This window comes from Lepidochelys olivacea (genome assembly GCF_965140295.1).
Source record: "Lepidochelys olivacea isolate rLepOli2 genome assembly, chromosome: 1".
In the NCBI taxonomy this organism is placed as follows: domain Eukaryota; kingdom Metazoa; phylum Chordata; order Testudines; family Cheloniidae; genus Lepidochelys; species Lepidochelys olivacea.
Window position 1 is genome coordinate 9,220,543 of NC_140411.1, and position 26,175 is coordinate 9,246,717.

A 26,175-nucleotide genomic window follows, 5' to 3' on the forward strand; every position below is an offset into this window, starting at 1 on the left:
TCTAGCATAGGAAAAAGTCACAAGCTCAAACAAATGATAACCTAATGCACCTCACCTTGCTTACTTACACTTTTTGTAGTATGAGAGACTTGTTTCAGGATGGTCTGCAGGAGGAGTTTTCTGCCTGGCCCCTCTTAGTCCCAGGAGAGAGCACACAAACAAATAGCCCAAACAAAGCCTCCCCACCCCCAGATTTGAAAGTATCTTCTTTCCCCATTGGTCCTTTTGGTCAGGTGCCAACCAGGTTACTTGAGCTTCTTAACCCCTTACAGGTAAAGGAGGAATTCTAGGCTACCCTTAGTTGTATGGTTATGACAAGAGGTAATCCTAATTGTATGTGTTTATTTATATCTTGTTAGATGTTAACCATCTAAACAGATGGTTCCTGTCTGTTGGTATATCTGTTGATTCAAAGATCAAAAGAAAATAGTAACATTGAAATTAAACTTGGGTGTAATAATTTCATTGTCTAGACTTCTATTTGATGTTTGTAGTTATCTACCAATGTGCGCTTAATGGATAATTACCTTACACTGATGAATGGAAGAGTTACCAGTGTATTCACAGGAAATAGGTAATTCTATTTCAAAGCAACAATTCTTCATTATCATAGCCTGCAAATGGTCCTTAAAAGAATACTTGGGTCCTGATCCTGTCATCTCAAATCCACTTAAGTTTTGTCAGGAGAAGCTCAAGTCACAAGGCTGAGGTCTACAGTTCCATTCTGGATCACCCTGATACTGAACATTGGACTGCAAGCTAAGGATTAATTCTGAAAGAACTCTTTGCAACTCTAAAGCTCACCATCTCGACCATGAAACTGACTTAAGAATTCTATTCATATCTCTATGTATAACGATGTCCAGTTACCGCAGAGCGGAGGGAGGCATTGGGTCATTAACTGGGGCCGCCTCCTACTCCAACCCGCACGCAGGCTCCTTGTCAGGCTGCAGCATCTCCCTTCCCATCCCCAGAGCAGAGGGAGCCCAGCTGGGGGGGTTGGGGGGGGAGGAGGAGATTGTGATGGGATGTACCTCTGGGAGAAGCCTGGAAGCTGTTGGAACCACTGTGCCACCAAACCATTCAGCTGGGTTGGCCTCTTCCCCTGCTCTGCTGGTGACACACAGCCAGCCCCTCCGGGCCCTGTTCTCACCCAACACGACAGCAGGTGTTGCCACACACTCAACTAAGTTACCTGAGTGCTTTACCTAAGCTACTCATGGACCATCAGCCAATATCCCAGCTCTCCAGCCTTGCACCCCTCCTGGAGCATAGACTCAGAATTACACCGTCTTGCACAACACAGAGATGTGTACGGTGCAAGCTCATTAATTAGACTCCCCCCCTCGATGGGGGAAGATACGCACCTTTCTTTGCTAACGGAACTAAGAGTCCCTGACACTTCACTCAAAAACACACTAGGTAAGATGAAACATAAATCAGGTTTATTAATTACAGAAGGATAGATGCTAAATGATTATAAGTGATAAAAAACAGATCAAGGCAGGTTACTCAGGAAATGAAACAAACTTGCAGCATAAGGCTAGTGCATGCTTGATAGGATTTGAATCAGCAATATCTCACCCTGACTGATGATACAAGCAGGCTTACAGATTCCTGAGGAACAGGCTGTACCTGCTTTGATCCCCTGCCCAATTCAAACTCCTTTGTCTTCCTGAGCTTCTTGCAGCTGTTGAGTTGTGGGGCAGTGAAGACAAGAGATGATTTCACTCCACACCTTTTATAGTTTCTTCCAGTTTTCTGAAAAGTCTGTGTATGTGACGTGCGGGGTCCACCCCCATTGGCCAAACATTCTCCGTTGTCTCTGTACTCACTCTGCGGAGGCTTTCTTATGCAGACTTCCTGTGCTAGTGGATTCTTCCCTCGATGAGTGTTTCTGACAGCAATTAACACTGTCTAGCTAATCCTTTGACATACCTGAAAGGCTGGTTTTGGGTGTTTCCAGCCTCGTATCAAAAGTTAGGAACTCACACAAAGCATGATTTCATTACTTCATATACCCAAGGAGATATTAATGTTAAGCAGATTAAGCCCTTTAGAATAATAGCTCACAGGACATACTTTGTACAAAACGTACCATAATTACATCACCGTGGTAAATATAGAGTGCTTTGGAGTGCAGAGTGTCACAAGGACGATCCAGAGAGTTACAGGAGGTGGGGAGGAGAGGAGAGAGTGAGGGGCAGGGCCTTGAGGGGAAGACGCAGAGCAGGGGCGTAACCTGGGGGAAGATGCATGGTACATGGGTGGGGGCTTATGCTTCCAGTTACCAGGAATTAGAAAGGCGGCAACCCTCAGAGTTGCACATAGTCAGATTCCCCATTTGTCACACTGACACAGCACAGTAAAGTGAGGAAAGGGTTTCAGGTCTCTTTGGCTGGCCAGTCAGTGATTCAGGGAAGAGAACCCAGCACCATGTCACCAGCCAGTACTGCATGGAGCTCAGTCTGAGAGCCAGATAACCAGGAGAAAGCTTTATGACCCTTAATGAGTAAAGAGCTGGAGCAGACTATCCCGAATCTGTTGGCTCCTCACCCCATAGATGATGGGGTTTAACATGGGGGGCACCAGGAGATACATGTTGTTCATGAGAACGTGGAAATGCAGGGCCATATTGTGCCCAAACCGTTCTGTGAGGGCGGAGAAGAGATGTGGGATGTAAGAGCCTAAGATGACACAGAGGTGGGAGCCACAGGTCCCAAAAGTCTTGAGGCGGGCGTCCTTTGTTGGGAGGCTGAAGATGGCCCTGAGGATCTGGATATAGGACACAGCGATACAAAACACATCCACACCGGTCACCAAGAATGCCACAGCGAGGCTGTAGTAACTACTGATGCGGATGTCGGCGCAAGCCAGCTTCACCACAGCTATGTGCTTGCAGTATGTGTAGGGAATGATGTTGGTTCTGCAATATGGCCACCTCCTCGCCAGGAAGAGATAGGGCAATACGAGCATGATGCCACGCAGCACCACGGCCAGGCCAATTTTGGCCACCACAGGGTTTGTCAGAGTGGTGGAATGTCTCAGGGGATCACAGATGGCCACGTAGCGATCAAAAGCCATGGCCACAAGGATCCCAGAATGCATAGCAGAGAAGCTGAGAAGGCAGAACATCTGGGTGAGGCAGGCGCCGAAATTGATCTCCCTGGAATTGAACCAGAAGATGCTCAGCATTTTGGGTAGGACGGCCGTAGACGGGACCACGTCGGCGACGACCAGCATGCAGAGGAAATAGTACATGGGCCCATGGAGGCTTGGCTCCCTCTTCACGATGAACAGGATTGTGAAGTTCCCCAAGATGGCTATGACATAGATCGCACAGAAAGGGATGGAGATCCAGACATGGGCTGCCTCCAGGCCAGGAATGCCCAGCAGGATGAAGGTGGAAGGGTTGGTAAAGTCTGTTGAGTTGGAATCTGACATGGAGTAGGAGAGAAGGTTTCCAACGCTGAGGCAGAATGGTGTTTCCTGCATGTACCGTGCGTCCCCCTGACTTCGTGTATGTGCCCAGGGTCTAGGGTGATGGTCGCAGGAGAAATGCCTGGATGGAAAGAAAATGTTCATATTAGACACTACATACACAGCTCGAGGCTTGTCTCATGGATGGAGCAGGTTGGTCACTCTTCACACACTGAAAAATTACATTTTAATGATTAAGATAAATGAATTATGAACAATTGACCCTACTAATGTCAGTTCCATATTTTATGGTGCTCCTTTCGTCAATAATTCCTACACATCGTGGTATGGGAAACATTAATAGGCATCAGCACGAAACACGAGTGGATGCTGGTTTTCCCTCATTGTTCCTTAGGCCTTATCTGCACTGCCAAGTTTTTTTGCCAAGAGGCAGCATTTGGTGAAGAAATAGTGGAGGTGTAAACACTACAAATCCGCTTTTGAAGACAGAACTCCTCAGTTTCAGTGACGTAATAAAGGCACCTTAACGAGAGGTGTAAGGGTTTGCAACAATGATTTCTTTTAAAGGCTTTTTCGTCATTGACCAAAGTTTCAGCAAAAAAAATCTGCCAATTTACACATAGGCTCAATACAATGAAACCCAGGCTACAGAGTCCATGCTGTAGGGGGTTTCCCATTCACCTAGTTATTGAAAATCTGAGAGTGGGAAAAAAACACCTTTGCCAAGACATGTGCCAGGGGAAACATCCCAACTAGAACACACCTCAGGGAAAAGACTTGGGCATCATTGATAGCAGCTCCATTGATAGCATTGATATCATTGATAGCAGCTCCATTGATAGCAGCGGTAGTGGCCACAACAAAGACAATGTTCAGATTCGTAAGGAATGGGATGGAGAATATCCTGCTCTGGAGATGCACTCACTTTTGCTCACCCAGCCTCTATAAAGGATGTAGCAGATAGAAAGGGGATTTCCCAGGCAGACTGTGAGAATCGGGGAGGCTGGCGTATGCGGAAAGACTGAAAAGTCTGGGACTGGTTAGTTTAGAGAAGAGACAATTAAGGGGCATACGATAGAGGAGAACAAAATAAAGAATGGAACTGATTACATTGATATGGACAAACAGAGAACAGCTCCCAGCCAGTAATAGCTATCTACAGATACCCTTCAAAAGGGCCAATTCCCCAAAGATAAGGCAAATGATCAGCAAAACTGAGAGGGAGGAAAAATGTAGACAGAAAAATGGGAATGAAAAATGGAAGTTCTTTAAGAAGAGTTTATGAGAGATCTAAAAAGCCATGATTTCACAATCAAGAAAGTAGAGAACTTTGGTTAAAAACCCAGTTCAGTAGCAAAGTGAAGGCAGCAACTGGGGGGGGAGGGAAGCAATATATAACAAATGGGGAAAAGGGAAAATAGATAGCAAGCCATAGAAATTGGAAGTTATGAAAATAGATACAGGATGTTACAGACATTGGGGGAAATCCATGCTTTGCAGGGCTAAGGATAACAAAAAGGAAGTTATTAATTATCTTAAGAAGAAAAGAAACCCTCGAAAATGTGTAGGCCAATTCCAAGAGGGAGAAAGGAAACTTGTTAATGTTGGAGAAAAGGGAGATGTGTTCAAGAAATTGTTTTGTTCTGCATTTGGAAAGGAGCAGTATCAAGTACTCAGATCACACACGGTCATGAAACACTTTCCAGTCCATTAGCAGTCAAAGAGGATGTTAAACGGCATCTACAGTAGAACCTCAGAGTTACAAAAACCAGAGTTACGAACTGACCGATCACCAAACTTCTCATTCCAAATCAAAAGTAGGCAGTCGGGCAGCAACAGACCCCCCCCCCGACCCCTTACCCCCCCTAAAAAAATCTAGGAGTCTAATTAATGTCAGTCAACAATATGGTTTTATGGAAACAGGTCTTGTCAAATAAATACGATTTCATCCTTTCATGAGAGTACACGTTTGGTTGATCAAGGGAACCATACAGATGCAACAGACTTCGATTTCTCTGAGGCATTTGATTTAGTCGGGGAAAACATTCAGTTAACATAATGAACAATATACGTCACTAGAGCACATGTTAAATGGAGTAAAAACGAGCTCACTGACAGATCTCAGAAAGCAGTTGTGAGTGGGCCATTGCCAGGAAAAGGGGTTGTTTCTCATGGGGTTCTGCAGGGATCAGGTCTAGGCCCGGTGCGATTCAGTATTTTCATCAATCATCTGGAAACAAATAGAAAATGATTGCAGGTAAAATCTACGGATGACCCAAAGATTGGCAGAGTGGTTACAGTGAGGCAGTCAGGGCAGGCCTAGCGATTGATCTACAGTGTTTGTTGAGTTGGGCCCATGCAAACAAAATGTTTTAATACATTCAAATGCAAAGTGATCCTCTCGGAACATGGAATGCAGGCCCCACAACCATGCTGTGGCACAGTATTATGGAACGCAGGGATGCTGAAAAGGATTTAGGGGTCATTGTGGACAAGCAGCTTATCACAAGCTCCCAATGCAATGCTGTGGCCAAAATGGCTCACGCGATCCTTGGATTCATAAACGGGGGAGTGGTGAGTTGGAGCAGGGGAAGGGTTTTATCTCTGGACATGGCATTGATTAAACCGACTGTGTCCAGTTCTTCAGTCCCCATTTCAAAAAGGATGTTGAAAAACTGGAGAGGGTGCAGAAAAAAACCACAAAAATGTTTGGAGACTGGAGAAAATGCCTGACAGAGAAAGAGATTTAAAGAGCTTCATCTATTTATCTCATCTAAAAAGACAATCAAGCAGAGCCTTCCATGGGGAGAAAACCATGGGAACTAAGGGGCTCTGTAATCTAGTTTAGAAAGGCAGAGGAAGACCCAATGGCTGGAAGCTGAAGCCAGACAAATTCCACTCGGAATTATGGGCCAAATGATCAGCACTCGGGGTGATTAATCATTGGGACAAACTGCAAAGGGAAGTGGTGGATTCTCTAATTCCCCATGTCTGCAGATCCAGACTGGATGCTTTTCTGGAAGATCTGCTTGAGGTTTTGTCTACACTTAAAACACTACTGAGGCACTGCAAAGTGCTTCAGTGTAGACACGACTTACAGGGATGGTCTGTGTATTCCCGTCAGTGAGTATAATTCACCTCCCCGAGAGGTGGCAGCGAGTGGATGAGTTGTTCCACCGACCTCATTCTCTCTACATCGGGTTAGGTTGATATAGCGACAGCTCTCAGGGGGTGTGGATTCTTTTGCTGTTGCAAAAAAAGCAAATGCAATTTTGGGTTGCATTAACAGAGGCATAGCATGCAAGTCATGGTAGGTGATTGTACCTCTCTACTCAGCACTGGTTAGATGCTGTGTGCAATTTTGGTCACCGCTGTCTAGAAAGGATGTAGAGAAACTGGTAAGGATCCAGAGATGAGTGACAAAGATGATCCAAGGGATGGCATGCAAACCGTGCGCAAAGGCTGAAGGAAGTGGGTGTGTTTAGTTGAAAAAAGATTAAGGAGGGACATGAGAGTGGTCTTCAAGTATTTGAAAGGCTGCCATAAAAAAGATGGAGAAAAATTGTCCTTTTGAGACAAAGGGCAAGACAAAAGGCAATTGGTTCAGAGTGCAGCAGAGCCGATTTAGATTCAATTTCAGGAAAAACTCCCTAACTATAAGAACAGCAGGACAACGGAACAGTCACCTAGGCAGGTTGTGGAAGCTCCTTCACTGAAGGTTTTCTAAGGAGGCTGGAGCCATCTGTCTTGGATGGTTTAGATACAACAAATCCTACATCTTGGCAGAGGGTTGGACTAGCTGACCCTTGAAGGTCCCCTGTGGCTCTAGGATTGTACAATGTAAAATCCTAGTGTCGACTAGGTCTTAGTCAAACACAAGTTTTGGAGTTCAATACAGGGGTAACTTGGCTTAAATTTAACGGCTTTTGTTCTACTGGAATTCAGACAGAATGATCTAATTGTCCCTTCTGATCTTAAACCCTATGAATCTATGGATAAAGAAATTAAGTCAAGCATTTATATTTACTCTGTCTCATAACACAGGAACAAGGGAACATTCAAGTACATTGAAAGTCTGAATATATAACATTGAGAAAGAAAAATTGTTTACCTAATCCATATTTGGCCTGTGGAACTCCTTGCCACACACATTATTGGAGCAAAGAGCATAGCTGAATGGGATTCACAAATGGATTGGGCATTGTAGGTGGTGCTGGTGACACCATAGTTAGTTAATGCTGTCTGACACATTCAATTAGGAGACCTCATTTTCAGTTGGTTATAATTTTGCCAAATTTTAACCATTTGGACTGAAATTTCCCACACTGGGTTTCTGCTTCTAGCTGAATTGTTTTTGAAAGTTTCAGACCTAACAGTTCAGCCAAGTTCTCAAATGAAGCCAGGAGAAAAGCGGTCTTGCCCATGTTGAAAAATTCATATAATTATTCCAGTGAGGAGCCCTAGCCCCTCCATGCTTTCCATCACAAAGTCAGGTGAGAGCCATCCCCGTTAACAACCAGAGCCCTGAAATGCAAGAGGAGGAGGGAGAGTCCCTGTGCATTAGCTCACACACAGCTGGCTCCTGAGGTCTTTACTCAATTCTTACTCCAAGGGGAGTTTTGCTTCTGTGGGGCCTGAGAACGTATGGGCCAGGGACTCAGAATTTGGCCTTGTATTCTACATCTACTAAAACCTTTCATTCTGAAGCATCCCCTGTGCCACTGAAATGCAGCCATCTCGGGGCTAGAGCCCATCAGCAAGGGGCAGAGCAAAGGGGACATTTTGGCCAGTGATATTGGAGCAAACTCATCCCCTGTGGCAAAGGTCCCAGCATGTTTAATGGTTGTGCAGAGCGGAAAGGACCACAGACCTATTCTCTATCCCATAACGCCCACATTGCACTGGGTTTGTCAAGCAAGTGAGCTCCTCAGCAAGAGACAGGTACCTGTGAATTCTGAGCCAGACGTGTCTTCCCTGGGAATCCTCTGCAGACAGCCGTGTTCCACACCTCTCTCACCCCAGCATCTGCAGCAGCATCCAACGCTGAGAGCCGACCTAGGGTGTGCACCGTTTATAATCTAGCTGTGCACATTCCCAGGGGGGGTCACTCAGCCTCTAGGAGAGAAGTGGCATCTGGATGCAAATAGGCTGGAAACCGTAGACACTCTAGCCAATGTCTCTCTTTCAGTGTCTGTGCTTCTGAGTTCTTTATCCAGGTTTAGAAGTAAACAGTCATTAAGGAACGTTCCCAAAGGGAGATGAGAACTCTTGGGCTCTCCACTGAGTCAGAGAGGAATTGGCTGCTCTGTGTATTTGTGTATATTTAAAAAGTAAAGTTGATTAGGAAGAAAACTAGGGGTAATGGGCAGCTCTCCAGAGGGTCTGATACCCTGTAAATGCCCAGTATTAATGGTTAGATAGTAGACAGAGAAATCTGGAGAAAGGTGACTATATGACTATAACAAGGTTTAAAAGAGAACTGGGACTATAACAGGGTTTAAAAGAGACCTGGATAAATTCATGGAGGTTAAGGGCATTTATGGATATTAGCTAGGATGGGTAAGGAATGGTGTCCTTAGCCTCTATTTGTCAGAGGGGGGGTGATGGATGGCAGGAGAGAAATCACTTGATCGTTACCTCTTAGGTTCACTCACCCCAGGGCATCTGGCATTGCCACTGTCGGTAGACAGGATACTGGGCTGGATGGACCTTTGGTCTGACCCAGTACGGCCATTCTTATGTTCTTAAGGTAAGTGAGGAGAGAAACGAACACTTTCTGCAGGCACACAGGGCTATCACTAAGGCATCAGAAATCAGTAATTCTCATCAGTAACTGTCATCATACTGTGTAACACCTTTCATTGAAGGATCTTCAAAACACCAAGTAAAGGAAAGTCACTATGAATATATTGTCACTATACTGATAGGTAAACTGAGGCAAAGGAAGACTGACTTGGTGAAGGTCACATAGGGAATGACAGACAGAACCCAGGACTCTTGACTTCCCTGCTCTAACCATGGTCTCTCCATTAGTAACTGAGCACATGACAAGAAGGAAATGGACTCACAGTCTAGCAGGGCTTGTTTTTTAGGTGGGTGTGACGGACTTGCCCAGGATGCAACCTGGAAAGGGCATATCACCGAGCCCTCTGCATACCAACCTGGGCTCCCTTTCACACTTTGAGGATGTGACAAGCTGCTATCCTCTCCAGGTTTGGACTCTTACAGCCAGACACAGCCAGACACATCTCCACCCAGCTGCAGTTACATGAATGTTTTCACTAGGCACTCATGTACCAACAATAGAGCGGCTAAAGCCAATTTCCTGCCTGCCCGCCCCCACCCCCAGAGCTCCCCAGGCGAGGAACCCAGAGCTGTACTGTCTTACCCTGGTCAGAAGCCCAGAGACTGTACATTTATTACCCAGTCCACCCCTCCCTCAATGTGGAGAGGACAATACACTAGCCTCTGTTCCTGAGCACATTTCCCTTTTGCATTTCAAACAACACACTGTTTTAGATAAAAAAAAATATGTAAAACCGAGTTATTAACTGCAGAAGGATAGATTTTAAGTAATTATAAGTAATAAGTGTACAGATCAAAGGAGATGACCTAAGAAATAAAGGAAAATGACTATCTGAGTTCTATAAACTTGACAGGATTTGAATCACACAGTGTGTCACTCTGATGGCACAAACAGTCCACCTGTCCTCCATGCAAAAGTTAGAAATGCCTTCAGCCTGGGACCAAATCCCCAGTTTGGTCCTTCTTCCTAAGGTTTTTCCAGGTGTTGAGTTATGCGGGGGAGTGAGGCCAAGCAATTTTGTTACTTCACCTTTTATGGCTTCTGTCATTTGGAGGGACCTTCATTTTTCCAAGCAGAAGCCCCCAGCACAATTACCAGAAACGCACAGGCACAAATGGAGTCCAGTGTCACATGAGCTGCTCATATGCCCTCACATGCTTTCAGAATTTTTGGCACAAAAATGAGACATGCATACAAATAGGGTAATCATATTCAGCAAATCATAACTTTTTCACTGATACCATTGATACCTGTTCCTTTGGGGGCACAGAATGTCACACCTCCCCCCTTAGTTTACTGCAGAAGTGTTAGTCACTGACTAGGTTGGAGGGAGTGTGCCCAAGGCCTTCTTAAGGTTTGGAACATACAATGCCCAAGCGTTGCAAACCTTGGAGTGTGATCCACATGTGTTTTTACAAAGTTCTGTGTGCCTTCTATTTGTCACTTGAAAACCTGTCTTTGTAAATGTGCAGGATTGTCAACCGTTGTGTTTTTGCAACAGGTGATAATACAGATAGTCATCAATGCCATGAAGTGGTTTGCCTCAGTTTCCTCTTCCACACAGCAGACCAGGTTTATTATGCTTTCCCAGCCGTAACAAGCTTTGAGACTGTTTAGAGGTGTTAGCTGAGAAACAGTATTCCCATAGGGCTTCTTTTTTACTACATGTAGCTTATTACAACTTTTGATAGGATTTACCATCAGTGTCAAATTTTTTGTTATCAGATTCACCATTAGCAACAAACATTGGATGAGGCTTTCTTCCAGCAACTCACGGAAGTTACTAGATGGCAGGCCCTGGTTCTCATGGGAGACTTCAATCACCCTGATCTCTGCTGGAAGAGCAATACAGCGGTGCACAGACAATCCAGGAAGTTTTTGGAAAGTGTAGGGGACAATTTCCTGGTGCAGGTGCTGGAGAAACCAAGTAGGGGCAGAGCTCTTCTTAACCTGCTGCTCACAAACCGGGAAGAATTAGTAGGGGAAGCAAAAGTGGATGGGAACCTGGGAGGCAGTGACCATGAGATGGTCGAGTTCAGGATCCTGACACAGGGAAGAAAGGAGAGCAGCAGAATACGGACCCTGGACTTCAGAAAAGCAGACTTTGACAACCTCAGGGAACTAATGGGCAGGATCCCCTGGGAGAATAACATGAGGGGGAAAGGAGTCCAGGAGAGCTGGCTGTATTTTAAAGAATCCTAATTGAGGTTACAGGGACAAACCATCCCGATGTATAGAAAGAATAGTAAATAGGGCAGGCGACCAGCTTGGCTTAACAGTGAAATCCTTGCTGACCTTAAACACAAAAAAGAAGCTTACAAGAAGTGGAAGATTGGGCAAATGACCAGGGAAGAGTATAAAAATATTGCTCGGGGATGCAGGAGTGAAATCAGGAAGGCCAAATCACACCTGGAGTTGCAGCTAGCAAGAGATGTTAAGAGTAACAAGAAGGGTTTCTTCAGGTATGTTAGCAACAAGAAGAAAGTCAAGGAAAGTGTGGGCCCCTTACTGAATGAGGGAGGCAACCTAGTGACAGGGGATGTGGAAAAAGCTAACGTACTCAGTGCTTTTTTTGCCTCTGTCTTCAGGTACAAGGTCAGCTCCCAGACTACTGCACTGGGCAGCACAGCATGGGGAGGAGGTGACCAGCCCTCTATGGAGAAAGAAGTGGTTCCGGACTATTTAGAAAAGCTGGATGAGCAGAAGTCCATGGGGCTGGATGCGCTGCATCCGAGAGTGCTAAAGGAGTTGGCGGATGTGATTGCAGAGCCATTGGCCATTATCTTTGAAAACTCATGGCGATTGGGGGAAGTCCTGGAAGACTGGAAAAAGGCTAATGTAGTGCCCATCTTTAAAAAAGGGAAGAAGGAGGATCCTGGGAACTACAGGCCAGTCAGCCTTACCTCAGTCCCTGGAAAAACCATGGAGCAGGTCCTCAAGGAATCAATTCTGAAGCACTTAGAGGAGGGGAAAGTGATCAGGAACAGCCAGCATGGATTCACCAAAAGCAAGTCATGCCTGACTAATCTAATTGCCTTCTATGATGAGATCACTGGCTCTGTGGATGAGGGGAAAGCAGTGGACGTGTTGTTCCTTGACTTTAGCAAAGCTTTTGACACGGTCTCCCACAGTATTCTTGCCAGCAAGTTAAAGAAGTATGGGCTGGATGAATGGACTATAAGGTGGGTAGAAAGTTGGCTAGATTGTCGGACTCAACGGGTAGTAATCAATGGCTCCATGTCTAGTTGGCAGCCGGTATCAAGTGGAGTGCCCAAGGGTCGGTCCTGGGGCCGGTTTTGTTCAATATCTTCATAAATGATCTGGAGGATGGTGTGGATTGCACCCTCAGCAAGTTTGCAGAAGACAATAAACTGGGAGGAGAGGTAGATATGATGGAGGGTAGAGACAGGATACAGAGGGCCCTAGACAAATTGGAGGATTGAGCCAAAAGAAATCTGATGAGGTTCAACAAGGACAAGTGCAGAGTCCTGCACTTAGGATAGAAGAAGCCAATGCACCGCTACAGACTAGGGAACGAATGGCTAGGCAGCAGTTCTGCAGAAAAGGACCTAGGGGTTACAGTGGACTAGAAGCTGGATATGAGTCAACAGTTTGCCCTTGTTGCCAAGAAGGCCAATGGCATTTTGGGATGTATAAGTAGGGGCATTGCCAGCAGATCGAGGGATGTGATCGTCCCCCTCTATTCGACATTGGTGAGGCCTCATCTGGAGCACTGTGTCCAGTTTTGGGCCCCACACTACAAGAAGGATGTGGAAAAATTGGATAGCGTCCAGCGGAGGGCAACAAAAATGATTAGGGGACTGGAACACATGACTTACGAGGAGAGGCTGAGGGAACTGGGATTGTTTGCGGAAGAGAAGAATGAGGGGGGAGTTGATAGCTGCTTTCAACTACTTGAAAGGGGGCTCCAAAGAGGATGGCTCTAGACTGTTCTCAGTGGTAGCTGATGACAGAACAAGGAGTAATGGTCTGAAGTTGCAGTGGGGGAAGTTTAGGTTGGATATTAGGAAAAACTTTTTCATTAGGAGGGTGGCGAAACACTGGAATGCATTACCTAGGGAGGTGGTGGTATCTCCTTCCTTCGAAGTTTTTAAGGTCAAGCTTGAGAAAGTCGTGGCTGGGATGATTTAGGTGGGGATTGGTCCTGCTTTGAGCAGGGGGTTGGAATAGATGACCTCCCTTCCAACCCTGATATTCTAGGATTCTATGATTGCATCACGAGATGTAACAATAACTCTGGATTTGGGTACCCGCCGTCCCACTTTTCTCTATCCATGAGAGGTCAGTTGTGTGACTGCTCATCTCCAGCAGGTCACTTAAACAGTTCCCTCTCAATGCCAGAGCCACAGGTTGAGTGCCTGGGAGCACAGATGCTGAATCAGCCATTCTGTCCTCGGCATCATCCCCCATGTGATCAGTGAGGAGACATTCCTGTACTCCCACTGTTCCTCCCCCATTTTCCTCCTCTGCGGCCCCCTCTAGGACAAATACCCCTGTGCTCTCTAGAGTGGGAGCTATTCCCTGTTCATGAGTGAAGGACTAACAGCTAACAGCCTGGACAGATGTCTCAGTGGCAGGCTCCAAACCCCTCTCCCTTTCTCAGGTGGCCTTGCCTCCTGCTGTTTTGTTAAAGGAACCCATAACCACCTCTTCAGTAGTTTCTATGATTCTATCAGCCTTCTCTGGGCTCCTGTAGTGGGGTGAGCACCCCGCTCCGGCCCTGAAGGGGTTAAAACAGCCCTGGGAGAGGGCTGCCCTTGGGAGCCAATAGTAAAAGCAGCCCTGCAGAGGGCTGCGGCTTGAAAAAAGGAGTGAACGCAGCAAACCTCATTGATTGGAGAAGTAGCCACAGCTGTGGCCAGCTCAATCCGGGCCCAGCTGGCCCTTAGAAGAGGGCTGTGGGCCAGGAGCTGGGAGGAGACCCTCTCTCTTCAGCCTGGAGGGAGAAGGATCTGGCTACCTGAGAGAAAGGGTACCTGAGGCAGAGTGGAGCTGGGGAAAGGCAAAAGGAGCTGGGGAGCTCCAGCCTGGCAACTCCCCAGGCTGCAGGCCTTGAGCAAGGCCTATGGAGGTATGGGGGCTGCAGAGGGGCAGCCCAGGAATAGGCAGAGGCAGCTGGTCCCAAACTTCTCGCCAATGATGAGCGGCCTTTACAGACTGCAGTTTGGCCCAGTGAGAGGGGGCTAGATGATGACTGGCAGTAGCCACTGTGGTAAGGTGGGGATAGAGGGTTGGGAGGTTCCCCTTGGAGGAAGGGGGTACTGCTCGAGGCAGAACCCTGACATTAAAGGGCACCGGGGTCCAGGAGGTACATGGGGCCTGATGCAGGCGAGAAACTGGCCAGAAAGAGGCGCTCCGAAGCTGCAAAGAGCTAATTCTCAGGACCACCAGCACAATGTGCCGCACCAGTGAATCTTTCCTTCACTACAGCTGCCCTCTGGAACCCATCTCCCTGTGCTCCCTAGCATTGGGTTTGCCCCTTGTTTAGCTTCAACACTGACATTTTTTTCCCTTAGGCAACACTGTCCTTAGCTACAGAGCAGGAGCTGGTCTCAACCACCCCCACCCCTGGAAACATGCAGCTTCCCCCGCTTGCAGAGGAATCAAGGAGACCTCTCCTTTTTTTGAGCAGTTCCTGGGACTTTCCCCTTTCCCTCTGAGGTCCCAACAAAGCACCTTCTTGCTGAAGGTGGACACTCTAACAGCCTGAGCTACATGGAAGAAATCATTGACAATTAGCTTATCAATAGGATCATTGTCTACTACCCCCACTGATAATACAGCTTCCAAACCTTCGGTTTCTGTGTGCACTTTAGCCAAAGGCAAAAGGATTTTGTAAGAGCAAAATAATAAAAGTTCTGCCATCTGTCCTGTCAGTATGTTTCCTTTTGCAGTATACCTCTCCTAACCACTGAAATTTCTGCCCCTGAATCTTCCCACCCAAGATGTTCCCTGCTATTAATGCTGACAGCCTTTAAGTGCTTCATGTCTAGTTCAGCAGAGGCTAATTTTAGAAACCTTATGATAAATGACAGGTGCCCAAGGGGTTTCTGTGCTCAGAATCGCAGCATTCACATGGGCTACCTGCTGCCTGCTTTCTTTGAGCACAGGGCATTTATTCCTCAGGTGATCAGTGGAATTACAATGATAGCACCTCCTGGACTCTTCCATTTTCACAGGAGATTAGGGTTGGGGATTAGAAGAATGGGGTAAAATGGGACCATGCTTCCCACCAAGTGTAAACCCTCCGTCTGTAGTTTATTCACAATAGATGCTTGTGTCTGCTCAAAGTCATCAGCTAGAGAAGCCATCTCATCCACAGTTTTCACCTTTTTGTCCCATAGACACTGTTTCACATCATCTTTACCTGTGTTTAAAAAGTGTCCTGAGAAACAAGTTCAAACATTCCTTCAAACCTTGTAACACCTGTGCCCCTTACCCACTTTCCCATCTAGCCCGGGGCAGTAGCCTGACCAGTGTAAGTTTATTTTCCACTCCATCCCTCCCTCAATGTGGAGAGGACAATGCACCAGCCCCCGTTCCTGAGCAGATTTCCCTTTACACTTCAAACAACAACTATTTTAGGTAAAAAATATTAAAATGATTTATTTACTACAGAAAGTGATTGTAACTAAGAAGTGTACAGCTCAAAGTAGATAAGCTAAAAAATAAAGCAAAATCACAATCTGAGTACTATAAATTAGAATCAAGCAGTATCTCACCCTGATGGGACAATCTTCCATACACAGGCCAGGATTTCTCCTTTCCAGTCTGGGACCACCTCCCCAGTCAAAATCTTTTCCCTCCAGCCATGTCTTGTGGTGTTTAATTGTGGGGGGAGTGTGGCTAAGTGATGATGTCACTTCCCCATTTTATAGCTTCTGCCATGGTCAGGGAACTTCATTGTTCCAAACAAAGCCCCCAGCACTGTCAGTGGGAAAGTACAGGCACAAGATGGAGTCCAGTGTCACATGACCTGGTCACATGTCCTTGCATCCTTCAGTGAGTCATCACAGTGGCCATTACCCACATTCTGGCCAGACATCTACAGGGAACTCCACCAGGTGGGGAGAAGCTTCTTCCATGACCCATGGTGTGCTCATTGATGGGCCATCAACTTGAATAGTCCTTTCATAATGTGCTGGCTCGACTAGATGTAAACGACCATGTGGGAGTTACCACAGGAGCAATCACATTTGAACTACAGGTACATGGTAGACATTCATATTTGCACACAAATAGGATAATCATATTCAGCAAACCATAGCTTTTCCACTGACACCTCACATGACATAGTTTGTACAAGATTTGGGGCAACTATAGAACAGTGGTGAATATGGGGGTTCCAGGGTGTTGCTTTGGGGTACAGCGTGTCACAGCAATATATCTAGCAAACTAGAGCTCTCAGACATCTACTTTTATGTTTCAATATAAGCCATACATCCATGTCCTGAGAAAGACAACATTCTGTTCTGTACTACAGGAGAAAAGCAAGCCATGGTTCAGAGCAAAGGAAACGGAAAGAGTGTTTTCCCAGCTACCCATCACATGTGCAATATGTGACCCCCTGAAAGTGTCCATCTCACTTTCATTGTTCAGCGAGTGTCTCCTGCACTTTCTGTTTGTCAGACCTCAGCCTCACACACATTACTGGAGACACAGACAAGGAAGGAATTTGTGCCTTAGGGAAGTTTTTACCCTTAGCTAGTAGAAATAAGCTTAGGGGGTCTTTCGTGTGGGTCCCCATGTCTGTACCCCAGAGTTCAGAGTGGGGAGGGAACCCTGACAAGGGCCCAGCACCATGTCATCAGCCAGCTCTGCATGCAGCTCGGTCTGAGAGCCAGAGCACCAGGAGAAAACTTGAGGTCCCTTTATGAGTAAAGGGCTGGAGCAGCCTATCCCAGATCTCTTGGGTCCTCACCCAGTAGATGATGGGGTTTAGCATGGCGGGCAGCAGGATGTACATGTTGGCCATGAGAATGTGGAAATGCAGGGCCACATTGTGCCCAAACCAGTGCATGAGGAAGGAGAAGAGAGCTGGGATGTAAGAGGTTAAGATGACACAGAGGTGGGAGCCACAGGTCCCAAAACTCTTGAGCCAGGCGTCCTTTGTGGGGAGGCTTAAGATGGCCCTGAGGATCTGGGTATAGGACACAGCAATAAAAAACACATCCAGACAGATCACCAAGAATGCCACAGAGAGGCTGTAGTAACTACTAGTGTGGATGTCGGCACAGGCCAGTTTCACCACAGAGATGTGCTCACAGTGTGTGTGGGGAATAATGATGGCCACCTGCTCGCCAGGAAGGGAGTGGACAGTAGGAGCATGGAGCCACGCAGCAATATGGCCAGGCCAATTTTGTCCACCACGGGGTTTGTCAGGGTGGTGAAATGTCTCAGGGGATCACAGATGTCCACGTAGCTATCAAAAGCTATGGTGACGAGGATCCCAGACTCTGTCATAGAGAAGCTGAGAATGAAGTACAGCTGCGTGAGGCAGGTACTGAAATTGATCTCCCTGGAATTGAACCAGAAGATGCTCAACATTTTGAGTAGGATAGACGTAGACAGGACCAGGTCAGTGACAACCAGCGTGCAGAGGAAATAGTACATGGGCCCATGGAGGCTCTGCACCCTCTTCACGATGAACAGGATGCTGAAGTTCCCAAGATGGCTATGGCATAGATCACACAGAAGGGGATGGAGATCCAGATGTGGTTTGCCTCCAGGCCAGGAATGCCCAGCAGGATGAAGGTGGAGGGGTTGGTGAAATTGGTTGAGTTGGAATCTGACATGGAGCAGGAGGGAAGGTGTCCTATCCTGGGGCACAACGGTGCCTCCTGCATGAACCGTATGTAGTATAAGGGCCCTATCATCAATCAAACCCTAACCCCGCCCCCTTGACCCCTTAGCCCCGCCCCTTGACCCCTTAGCCCCACCTACAGGAAGTCCCGCCCCCATGAGTTATTGCTTCCGGGTTCAAGGCTGCCACATGACCGGAAGCAAGGTGTGTCATGTGACACCCACCCCACCCTTTGACCCCTTAACACCACCACTTGATCTCTGCCCCCCACCAGAAGTCCCGCCCCATGGGGTATTACTTCCAGGGTCAAGGCTGCCACGTGGCCGGAAGCAAGGTGTGTCATGTGACCCCCTCTAACAACTCCTCCCCCCCCTCTACCAATCAGGATGGGTTTCTCCCCGTAGGACCACCCAGAGAGGAGCTTTGACCAATCAGGGCGAGTTCCGGGGTGGGGGTCTCCTCTCTGGAAGTGGGTCTTGTGATCCCTCTAACAACTCCTCCCCCATCCCGCCACCAGTCAGGAGGGGTTTTGTTCCGATAGGACCAAGAGGAGATTTAACCAATTAGGATGCGTTCCGGTGGCGGGGTGACCCGTCCGGAAATGATTCGTGTGACCCCTCTAACAACTCCTCCCACCAACCTCTACCAATCAGGCCGGCCCGAGAGCAGATTTGACCAAAATAGGGCAGGTTCTGGGATGGGGTGAACCGCCCAGAAGAGGGGCGTATGACCCCTCTGCCAATCAGAGCACAGCACCATCACCCCATAAGGCCCAGCGTCGGGCAGAAGAGGCTATCTTTTATCTTTTTACCCCCCTATCCTGATTGGTAGAGGGCAGTGGGAGGAGTTGTTAGAGGGGGTCACATGACACACCTTGCTTCCGGCCACGTGGCAGCCTTGACCCTGGAAGTAATACCAGAAAGGGGGGCTGGAAAGGGTGGCTCTGATCAGGCATGACTAGGTGTGGAAAGGGGTACCCTCAAGGGTGCACATCAGCTCGTGTGTAAACAAAAGGGCGGACGGCGCTTGGGGGATAAACAGATGGCTGCCAAAAAATTCCAGGCCAGGGTCACTGTAAAAAATTTTAAAAGGGCTAAAGAGGTAATGAGGGGAAAAAAACAAAAAGAGATGCCCCCTACCAGAGGCTCTCAAACTGGTATGTCTGAAAATGGGGAGGCGAAATCAGACTCTGGTTTAGAAAATTCCCCAGAGTGCTCTCTAGATGGAGTCCCATGTACTCCCAATGACCCTCACGGAGGCGTCTCAGAGTCTGACTCTCAATTAGTATCGGATGTAGAAGATGCCACTGATGGTTCCGTAGAGGAACCCCCAAGTAACCCTGAAAATGCAGAGGTGTATATGGAGAGAGTGAGAAGTTGGCAACGTGAATTACCCAGATTTGGGGGGTCGGTGTATTGTGAGGAGTTTCGTTTTGTCCATCTTGAGCAAATAAATTCAGCTCAACAGGCTGTTGAAGCCATACACAGAGGGATACAGCTAGTTCTTGATGACGTTAATGGTAGGGTAGGCCCTGATGATTACGTACAGTTATGTTTAGAGAGCCGTCGTTTAACTAACCCTTTGTTTTCAGTCAGAAGAACTAGGGATGAGCTGTCCGCTGAGGATTTCTTAAACCAGGCCTCAAAGCTGCTTCAGAGCAATAGAGAATTGCATCTCGATGGGACGTTGCGCCTCGTTGTGACAGTTGTAAAAAATAGGGGTGGGGGCGCTCGAAGAGTTTTAAATTCTATCCTTAGTAGTCAGATTAGTCATAAAAAGAGACAATGTTTAGTAGACCTGATTTACACCGGTACCAATCTGTGTTTTGCGGGAGGGCTCTTGGCCGTCATGGCCGGTCATAAACCTACGGATGCAGAATTGTTAGCAGAGGCGAGAAAGTTGCACGAGAAACTGGGGTGGTCAGATCAAAAAAAGGTTCTGCTCAGTGATGTAGCAAAGTTTGAACAGCATTTAAGAGTTAACATACAGGTGATGCTGTATGCGGTGAAAGGTGGCTGGGGTTTTTTTAAAATGGGGGACCCCGTGTACCCTAAGACTTATTTCATCCTGTTGCACAATGAACATTACTATGGGGTTCTGGATGTGAAAAAGTTGTTCGGAGCAAAAAATTACTGTGAGTTTTGCCACACGGTGTACAGTCACGACCACTCTTGCAGGTATCGTTGCCGTCTCTGCTCTGACAACATGGGTGTGCAGCTGAGGTGTCCTAGCTGTAAACTGTATTGTCGGTCCAAAGAGTGTTTAGACAGACATGTCAACTGTGCGTCAAAAAACCAAGTTGAATGCCTGTCTAAAACTTGGTGCGATAAGTGTCAGGCGTACGTGGACAAGCGGCACAGGTGTAAAGGGAGGCGCTGTAAGCAGTGTCAGGGTTTGATCGTTGGAGATGTAGATGTTCACCTCTGTTTTATGGACAGCCTTAGAAAGCCCGAATCATCAGAAAAGTATATTTTTTATGATTTTGAATGCATGCAGGAGACTGGGTTGCACACTCCCAATTATATTTTTGCGATGTCCCTAAAGCCGGAAAAATCCTGGGAATTTAAGGGTGACGAATGTCTTTCTATGTTTGTTAAGACCTTTATTGGCAAAGAGTTCCGGGACTACACGTTCCTAGCACACAATTCCAAAGGTTATGATGCGTATTTCTGCGTTAGACAGTTACTGAAGGAAAAGATGTGCATAGAACTGATCACTCAGGGAAGTAAACTAATGTGTGTGGAAGTTAAGGCCCTTGGTATTCGTTTTATAGACTCTTTAAACTTCTTGCCCATGAAGCTTAGCAAGCTCCCACAGGCGATGGGGTTTGAAGGTTGCAAAGGGTATTTTCCACATTTTTTTTACACTTTAGAAAATCAAAATTATGTGGGGCCTATGCCCGGTGTGGAGCACTACGGTGTAGAAAGCATGATGCCCAGGGAAAAAGCAGAGTTTGTCGACTGGTATCAAGACCACAGCTCTGAGACTTTTGACCTGCAGAAAGAGCTTGCGTATTACTGCCAGCAGGATGTAAAAATTTTGAGACAGGCTTGTATCCTATACAGAAAAGAAATTATTAATATGACGGAGAAGGTCGATCTAGTAGAAAGAGAACCCGGTAAATTCACCGAGATAAAACTGTGTATAGATCCGTTCCGGTACATAACGCTGGCATCCGTCTGCATGGCTATGTACAGGTTTATGTTTTTGGAGCCTAACACGGTAGCTCTTCTCCCTCCAGACAACTATCACAGACAGAAAAAGAGATATTCAACCCCATCTATCCAGTGGCTGTTGTATATCTCTCAAAAAGAAAATATACAAATACGGCACGCTTTACAGGGTGGGGAACTACAGGTAGGCCCCTACTTTTTAGATGGTTATGCCAATATTGACGGGGTACACACAGCCTTTGAGTTTAATGGGTGTTTTTTTCATGGCTGTGTCGCCTGTCATTGTGAAAAAGCACAAAACCCTATGATGGGTACAACTTTTGGATTTCTTAATTACAAGACGCAGCTCAAGACTGACTATCTAAAACGGCTTGGTTTTGTAGTGAGGACTCTTTGGGAGCACGAGTGGGTGGTGATGAAAGAAACAGACAGGGAGCTTGCGAGCTTTTTAAACCGAGCCCAGTTACCCCAGCCTCTCATGCCTAGGGATGCTCTTTTGGGGGGGAGGACGAATGCAATCCGTCTATATTATAAACCTAAGCCCGGTGAAGAAATCCACTATTATGATTTTACCAGCTTGTACCCTTTTGTAAACAAAACCAAAGACTACCCTATCGGGCACCCCGATATAGTTTATGACAAATTTGGATCCATGTCTAGTTGGCAGCCGGTGTCAAGTGGAGTGCCCCAGGGGTCGGTCCTGGGGCCGGTTTTGTTCAATATCTTCATAAATGATCTAGAGGATGGTGTGGATTGCACTCTCAGCAAATTTGCAGATGATACTAAACTGGGAGGAGTGGTAGAAACGCTGGAGGGCAGGGATAGGATACAGAGGGACCTAGACAAATTGGAGGATTGGGCCAAAAGAAATCTGATGAGGTTCAATAAGGATAAGTGCAGGGTCCTGCACTTAGGACGGAAGAACCCAATGCACAGCTACAGACTAGGGACCGAATGGCTAGGGGTCTGGAACACATGACTTATGAGGAGAGGCTGAGGGAACTGGGATTGTTTAGTCTGCAGAAGAGAAGAATGAGGGGGGATTTGATAGCTGCTTTCAACTACCTGAGAGGTGGTTCCAGAGAGGATGGTTCTAGACTATTCTCAGTGGTAGAAGAGGACAGGACAAGGAGTAATGGTCTCAAGTTGCAGTGGGGGAGGTTTAGGTTGGATATTAGGAAAAACTTTTTCACTAGGAGGGTGGTGAAACACTGGAATGCGTTGCCTAGGGAGGTGGTGGAATCTCCTTCCTTAGAAGTTTTTAAGGTCAGGCTTAACAAAGCCCTGGCTGGGATGATTTAATTGGGGATTGGTCCTGCTTTTGAGCAGGGGGTTGGACTAGATGACCTCCTGAGGTCCCTTCCAACCCTGATATTCTATGACCCCTTGCAAATTAGTTTGGAATTGCAAAAGTTAATGTGTACTCCCCACGAGGCCTCTTTTTCCCATTGTTACCTGTCAGAGTGGGCGGCAAGCTTATGTTCCCGCTATGCCGAACCTGCGCGGAAACCGTGCAGCGGGAGATGTGCACCCACACTGACGAGGAGAGGGCCATCCTGGGGACTTGGTGCACTGTGGAATTGAACGCAGCCATAGCGAAGGGGTACGTGGTGGCTAAAATCTATGAAATCTGGCATTTTAATGAAAAATCTGATGAACTCTTTTCGGAGTACATAAAATTACACCTCCGCCAGAAACAAGAGGCTTCAGGGTATCCCAGTTGGTGCACAGACGAAGACAAACAAAATAAGTATGTTAACGATTTCTACCAGAAAGAAGGCGTGCTTTTACGCCGACATGAGATCAGGCTAAACCCCGCTAAACGCCAAATTGCTAAACTGTTTTTAAATTCTCTGTGGGGTAAATTCGGCCAAAGAACCAACCTACCCAATACCAGCATTGTGAGAGACCCCGACGAACTCTTTCAGTACCTATTTTCCCCCAACTACGAGGTTTCATCCTGTGAGTTTATCGACGATGAAACAGCGTGCGTATCTTGGAAGCATGCAAAAGACCGTTATTCTGTCTCTGGCAATACCAATGTTTTCATAGCCTGTTTCACCACCGCTTATGCCCGCTTAGAACTATACAACCTCCTAGACGGATTGCAAGAGCGGTGCCTGTACCACGACACTGACTCTGTGATATTTGTGAAAAGGGAGGGGGCCTGGAATCCCCCTCTGGGGGATTATTTAGGGGACCTCACGAGCGAGATCCCACCAGATCAACACATCACCGAGTTTGTGTCGGCAGGCCCAAAAACATACGGGTATAAACTGTCGGGAGGAAAGGCTTGTATGAAGGCCAAAGGTATTACCCTGAACGTAGCAAACTGTGAAAAGATCAACTTTGACAGTGTGAAAGATCTAGTCCTGAACTATTGCACGGGTCTGCGAGAGAACCCCTCAAAAAAGATAGAGGTGCAGCAACCCTCTATTGTAAGAAACAAAAATCAGTGGCAAATAGAGACAAAAACTCTTAAAAAAACACAGAAAGTCGTTTACAACAAGAGGGTCCTAGAAGAAGGGTTTAAAACCCTGCCCTATGGCTTTTGAAAAACGGATACGAGGTGGAAACACCCTTTTTCTGCAATTCTCGCGGGGCCTAGCAACTGCGGGAAAAGTTACTTTATAAAAAATGTATTGGATAATGCCAAACAAACATTGTCTGTTACGCCTGAGAATATTGTGTGGTGTTACAGTTGTTGGCAACCTCTGTATAAAGAACTGCTCTGTAAATACCCCTTTATCAATTTTGTGGATGGTCTGCCTGATGCTTTTGACGATGACCGTTTGTTTCCTATCAATAAAGTGAACATGATTATCATAGACGATCTGATGAACTCCGCTTGTGAAAGCAATGAAATCGAGAAAGCCTTTACCAAGTACGTGCATCACAGGAACCTGAGCATTATGTATATAGTTCAGAACGTATTTTGCCAGGGAAAAAAGAGTCGCACTATTAACCTAAACACAAAATACATGGTTCTGTTCAAAAACCCCAGGGACAGATTGCAAATTGCTACACTCGCTCGGCAAATGTACCCCGGCAAAGCTCAGTTCTTTCTAGAAGCTTTTGAGGATGCTACCAAAAGGCCTTATGGCTACCTGGTGGTGGATTTAAATGCTTCCACACCAGAAGCTTATAGGCTAAGAACTGGTCTTTTCCCTCCAGACTGGCCGGCAGTTTATACTTTAAAAAGAACAACACAGCCCGGTATAAAAAGAGATGAATTATTGGCAGGCCCCTTTTTAGCAGCCGGGGGTGCTGACTGAAAACATGTCTAGCTGCGTGAAAAGAAACCTGGGCCTTTTAAAATTACTTAGCAAATCGTCCCCGCAGCAAAGGAGGGCTATACTGTGCTCGGCCTCTGACGATCTAGTAGCAGCCATCTCAGAAATAGCGCTCAACATCTTAAAAGGAAACGTACCTTTAACACCAAAGCAAGTGCGTGTGCTGAAAAAGAAACACACGCTTATAAAAACTTTGTGTAATAAAAGGGTTTCACTTAAAAGAAAGAAGCATCTGGTGAAGCAGTCTGGGGGGTTTATAGGACCCCTGTTAAGTTTTGCTATCCCTCTGATAACGGGGCTTTTAACTAATCGATAATGGAGTATGCAGAAAAAATGTACCTGGTGCCCAGCCGGCAGTTGGAGCAATTAAGTGCTCCCCCTCCGGCAAAGGAAAATATCAGAACAACCGCAACACGCTTACTGGATGCTGAAATGAAATCTGTTCTTCAAAGAACTGACTTAGGTGAATATGAAAAGGCTAAACTTTACAGCACCGTGCTTCAAAGGTACCTAACGTACGTGAAGCAGAGCGATGTGGACAAAGGAAAAATAAGTCTGTTTCTACCAGAACAGGAACAGAGTGTGACTGCCAAACCCTCTGAAACACCAAAGACCTCAGACTCTGTTGCTCAGGAGGTGTTGGATAACGTGAATAAGCGTTATAAGAAAAATGCATCAGTATTGCTAAATAAGCTGGGCCAAGATAAAAACATTTCTTCATGGACCGATAAAGGGTCTTTTGTGTACAAAGGCTCTGTGGTTAATGGTTCTAACATGCTCGACTTAGTCAGGGCCGTCATCCAGACGCGCTCTGTTCCTAGCAGACATGTACCTAAAGGATGGGATGTGTTTATGAATGCCATGGCGGAACTGAACATACCATCTTCCGTCATGGGCAACGCGACCAATAGAGATCTTTTGGAATGCCTCAAGGCCTCGATCTCCGACACCGGTGTGGACCAAGAAACAGTGACCCCTTTTTTGCCATCTAAAAAACGAAAATTGGCTAAAAGAGCTGAATGACTCAGTTTGTGATCTTTTTCACGTTCTATTTTTTTTAAAACTGGTAATGTTTTACTTTAAATAAAACATTTGTGAATTGGGTCATTGTGTTTTGTTTTTTTTAAAAAAAAACCACGCCAAACATCGATTGTCTTTAAACCCCTCACCTGGGGTGCTTTATTGGGTAACATGACTATGAAAATCGTTGCAAGATACACATGTCTGGGCTTGTTGAAACATGCTTTGAGCAAGGCTAGGCATGGCCAAGTATTTAAATTTATTTTTTACAAAATTCATCACCATCCGGTCGTTTTGCACTGAGTCATTAGAATACAATTTTAAAATCCGGTCAAAAGATAAACCCTTGCTACGAGGGTGTAAGAAAAACACGCAGTGATAGCCGCAGGCAACGGAGCTGGGGTCTTGTAATTGTCTGTTGTGAAACACAATGTCTGTGGCATTTTTGTTTAAAAATTTCATAATGCTTTTAGGAAAGAACACACTGTTCGGGGGATGCCCGTATGAGTCAAAAAACTCTCCAAGGTTATGCTCCACCAGATACACGGCAAGCCAGTGTTCACCCGGTCGGCTGTGTGGATGCGTGTTGACCACCAAACCTAGGGGTCTCTGAGACAG

At 46.5% G+C, this 26,175-nt stretch overlaps 2 protein-coding genes across 2 annotated transcripts; both read right to left on the reverse strand.

The window, feature by feature from the left end:
* Window positions 1-2,505: 2,505 nt before the first annotated feature.
* Window positions 2,506-3,495, reverse strand: LOC311514806 (olfactory receptor 52E8-like; the record flags this gene model as incomplete). The annotated part of the gene is made up of 1 exon (XM_084617496.1): window positions 2,506-3,495. The coding sequence occupies one exon, from the start codon at window positions 3,493-3,495 to the stop codon at window positions 2,506-2,508; it is 990 nt and encodes a 329-aa protein (XP_084473622.1).
* A 13,580-nt stretch (window positions 3,496-17,075) lies between these two features.
* LOC311514549 (olfactory receptor 52E2-like) lies at window positions 17,076-19,921 on the reverse strand (the record flags this gene model as incomplete). The annotated part of the gene is made up of 4 exons (XM_084617122.1): window positions 17,076-17,561; window positions 17,636-17,942; window positions 19,211-19,233; window positions 19,886-19,921. 4 exons carry the CDS (start codon window positions 19,919-19,921, stop codon window positions 17,076-17,078), a joined length of 852 nt encoding a protein of 283 aa, XP_084473248.1.
* Window positions 19,922-26,175: the final 6,254 nt, after the last annotated feature.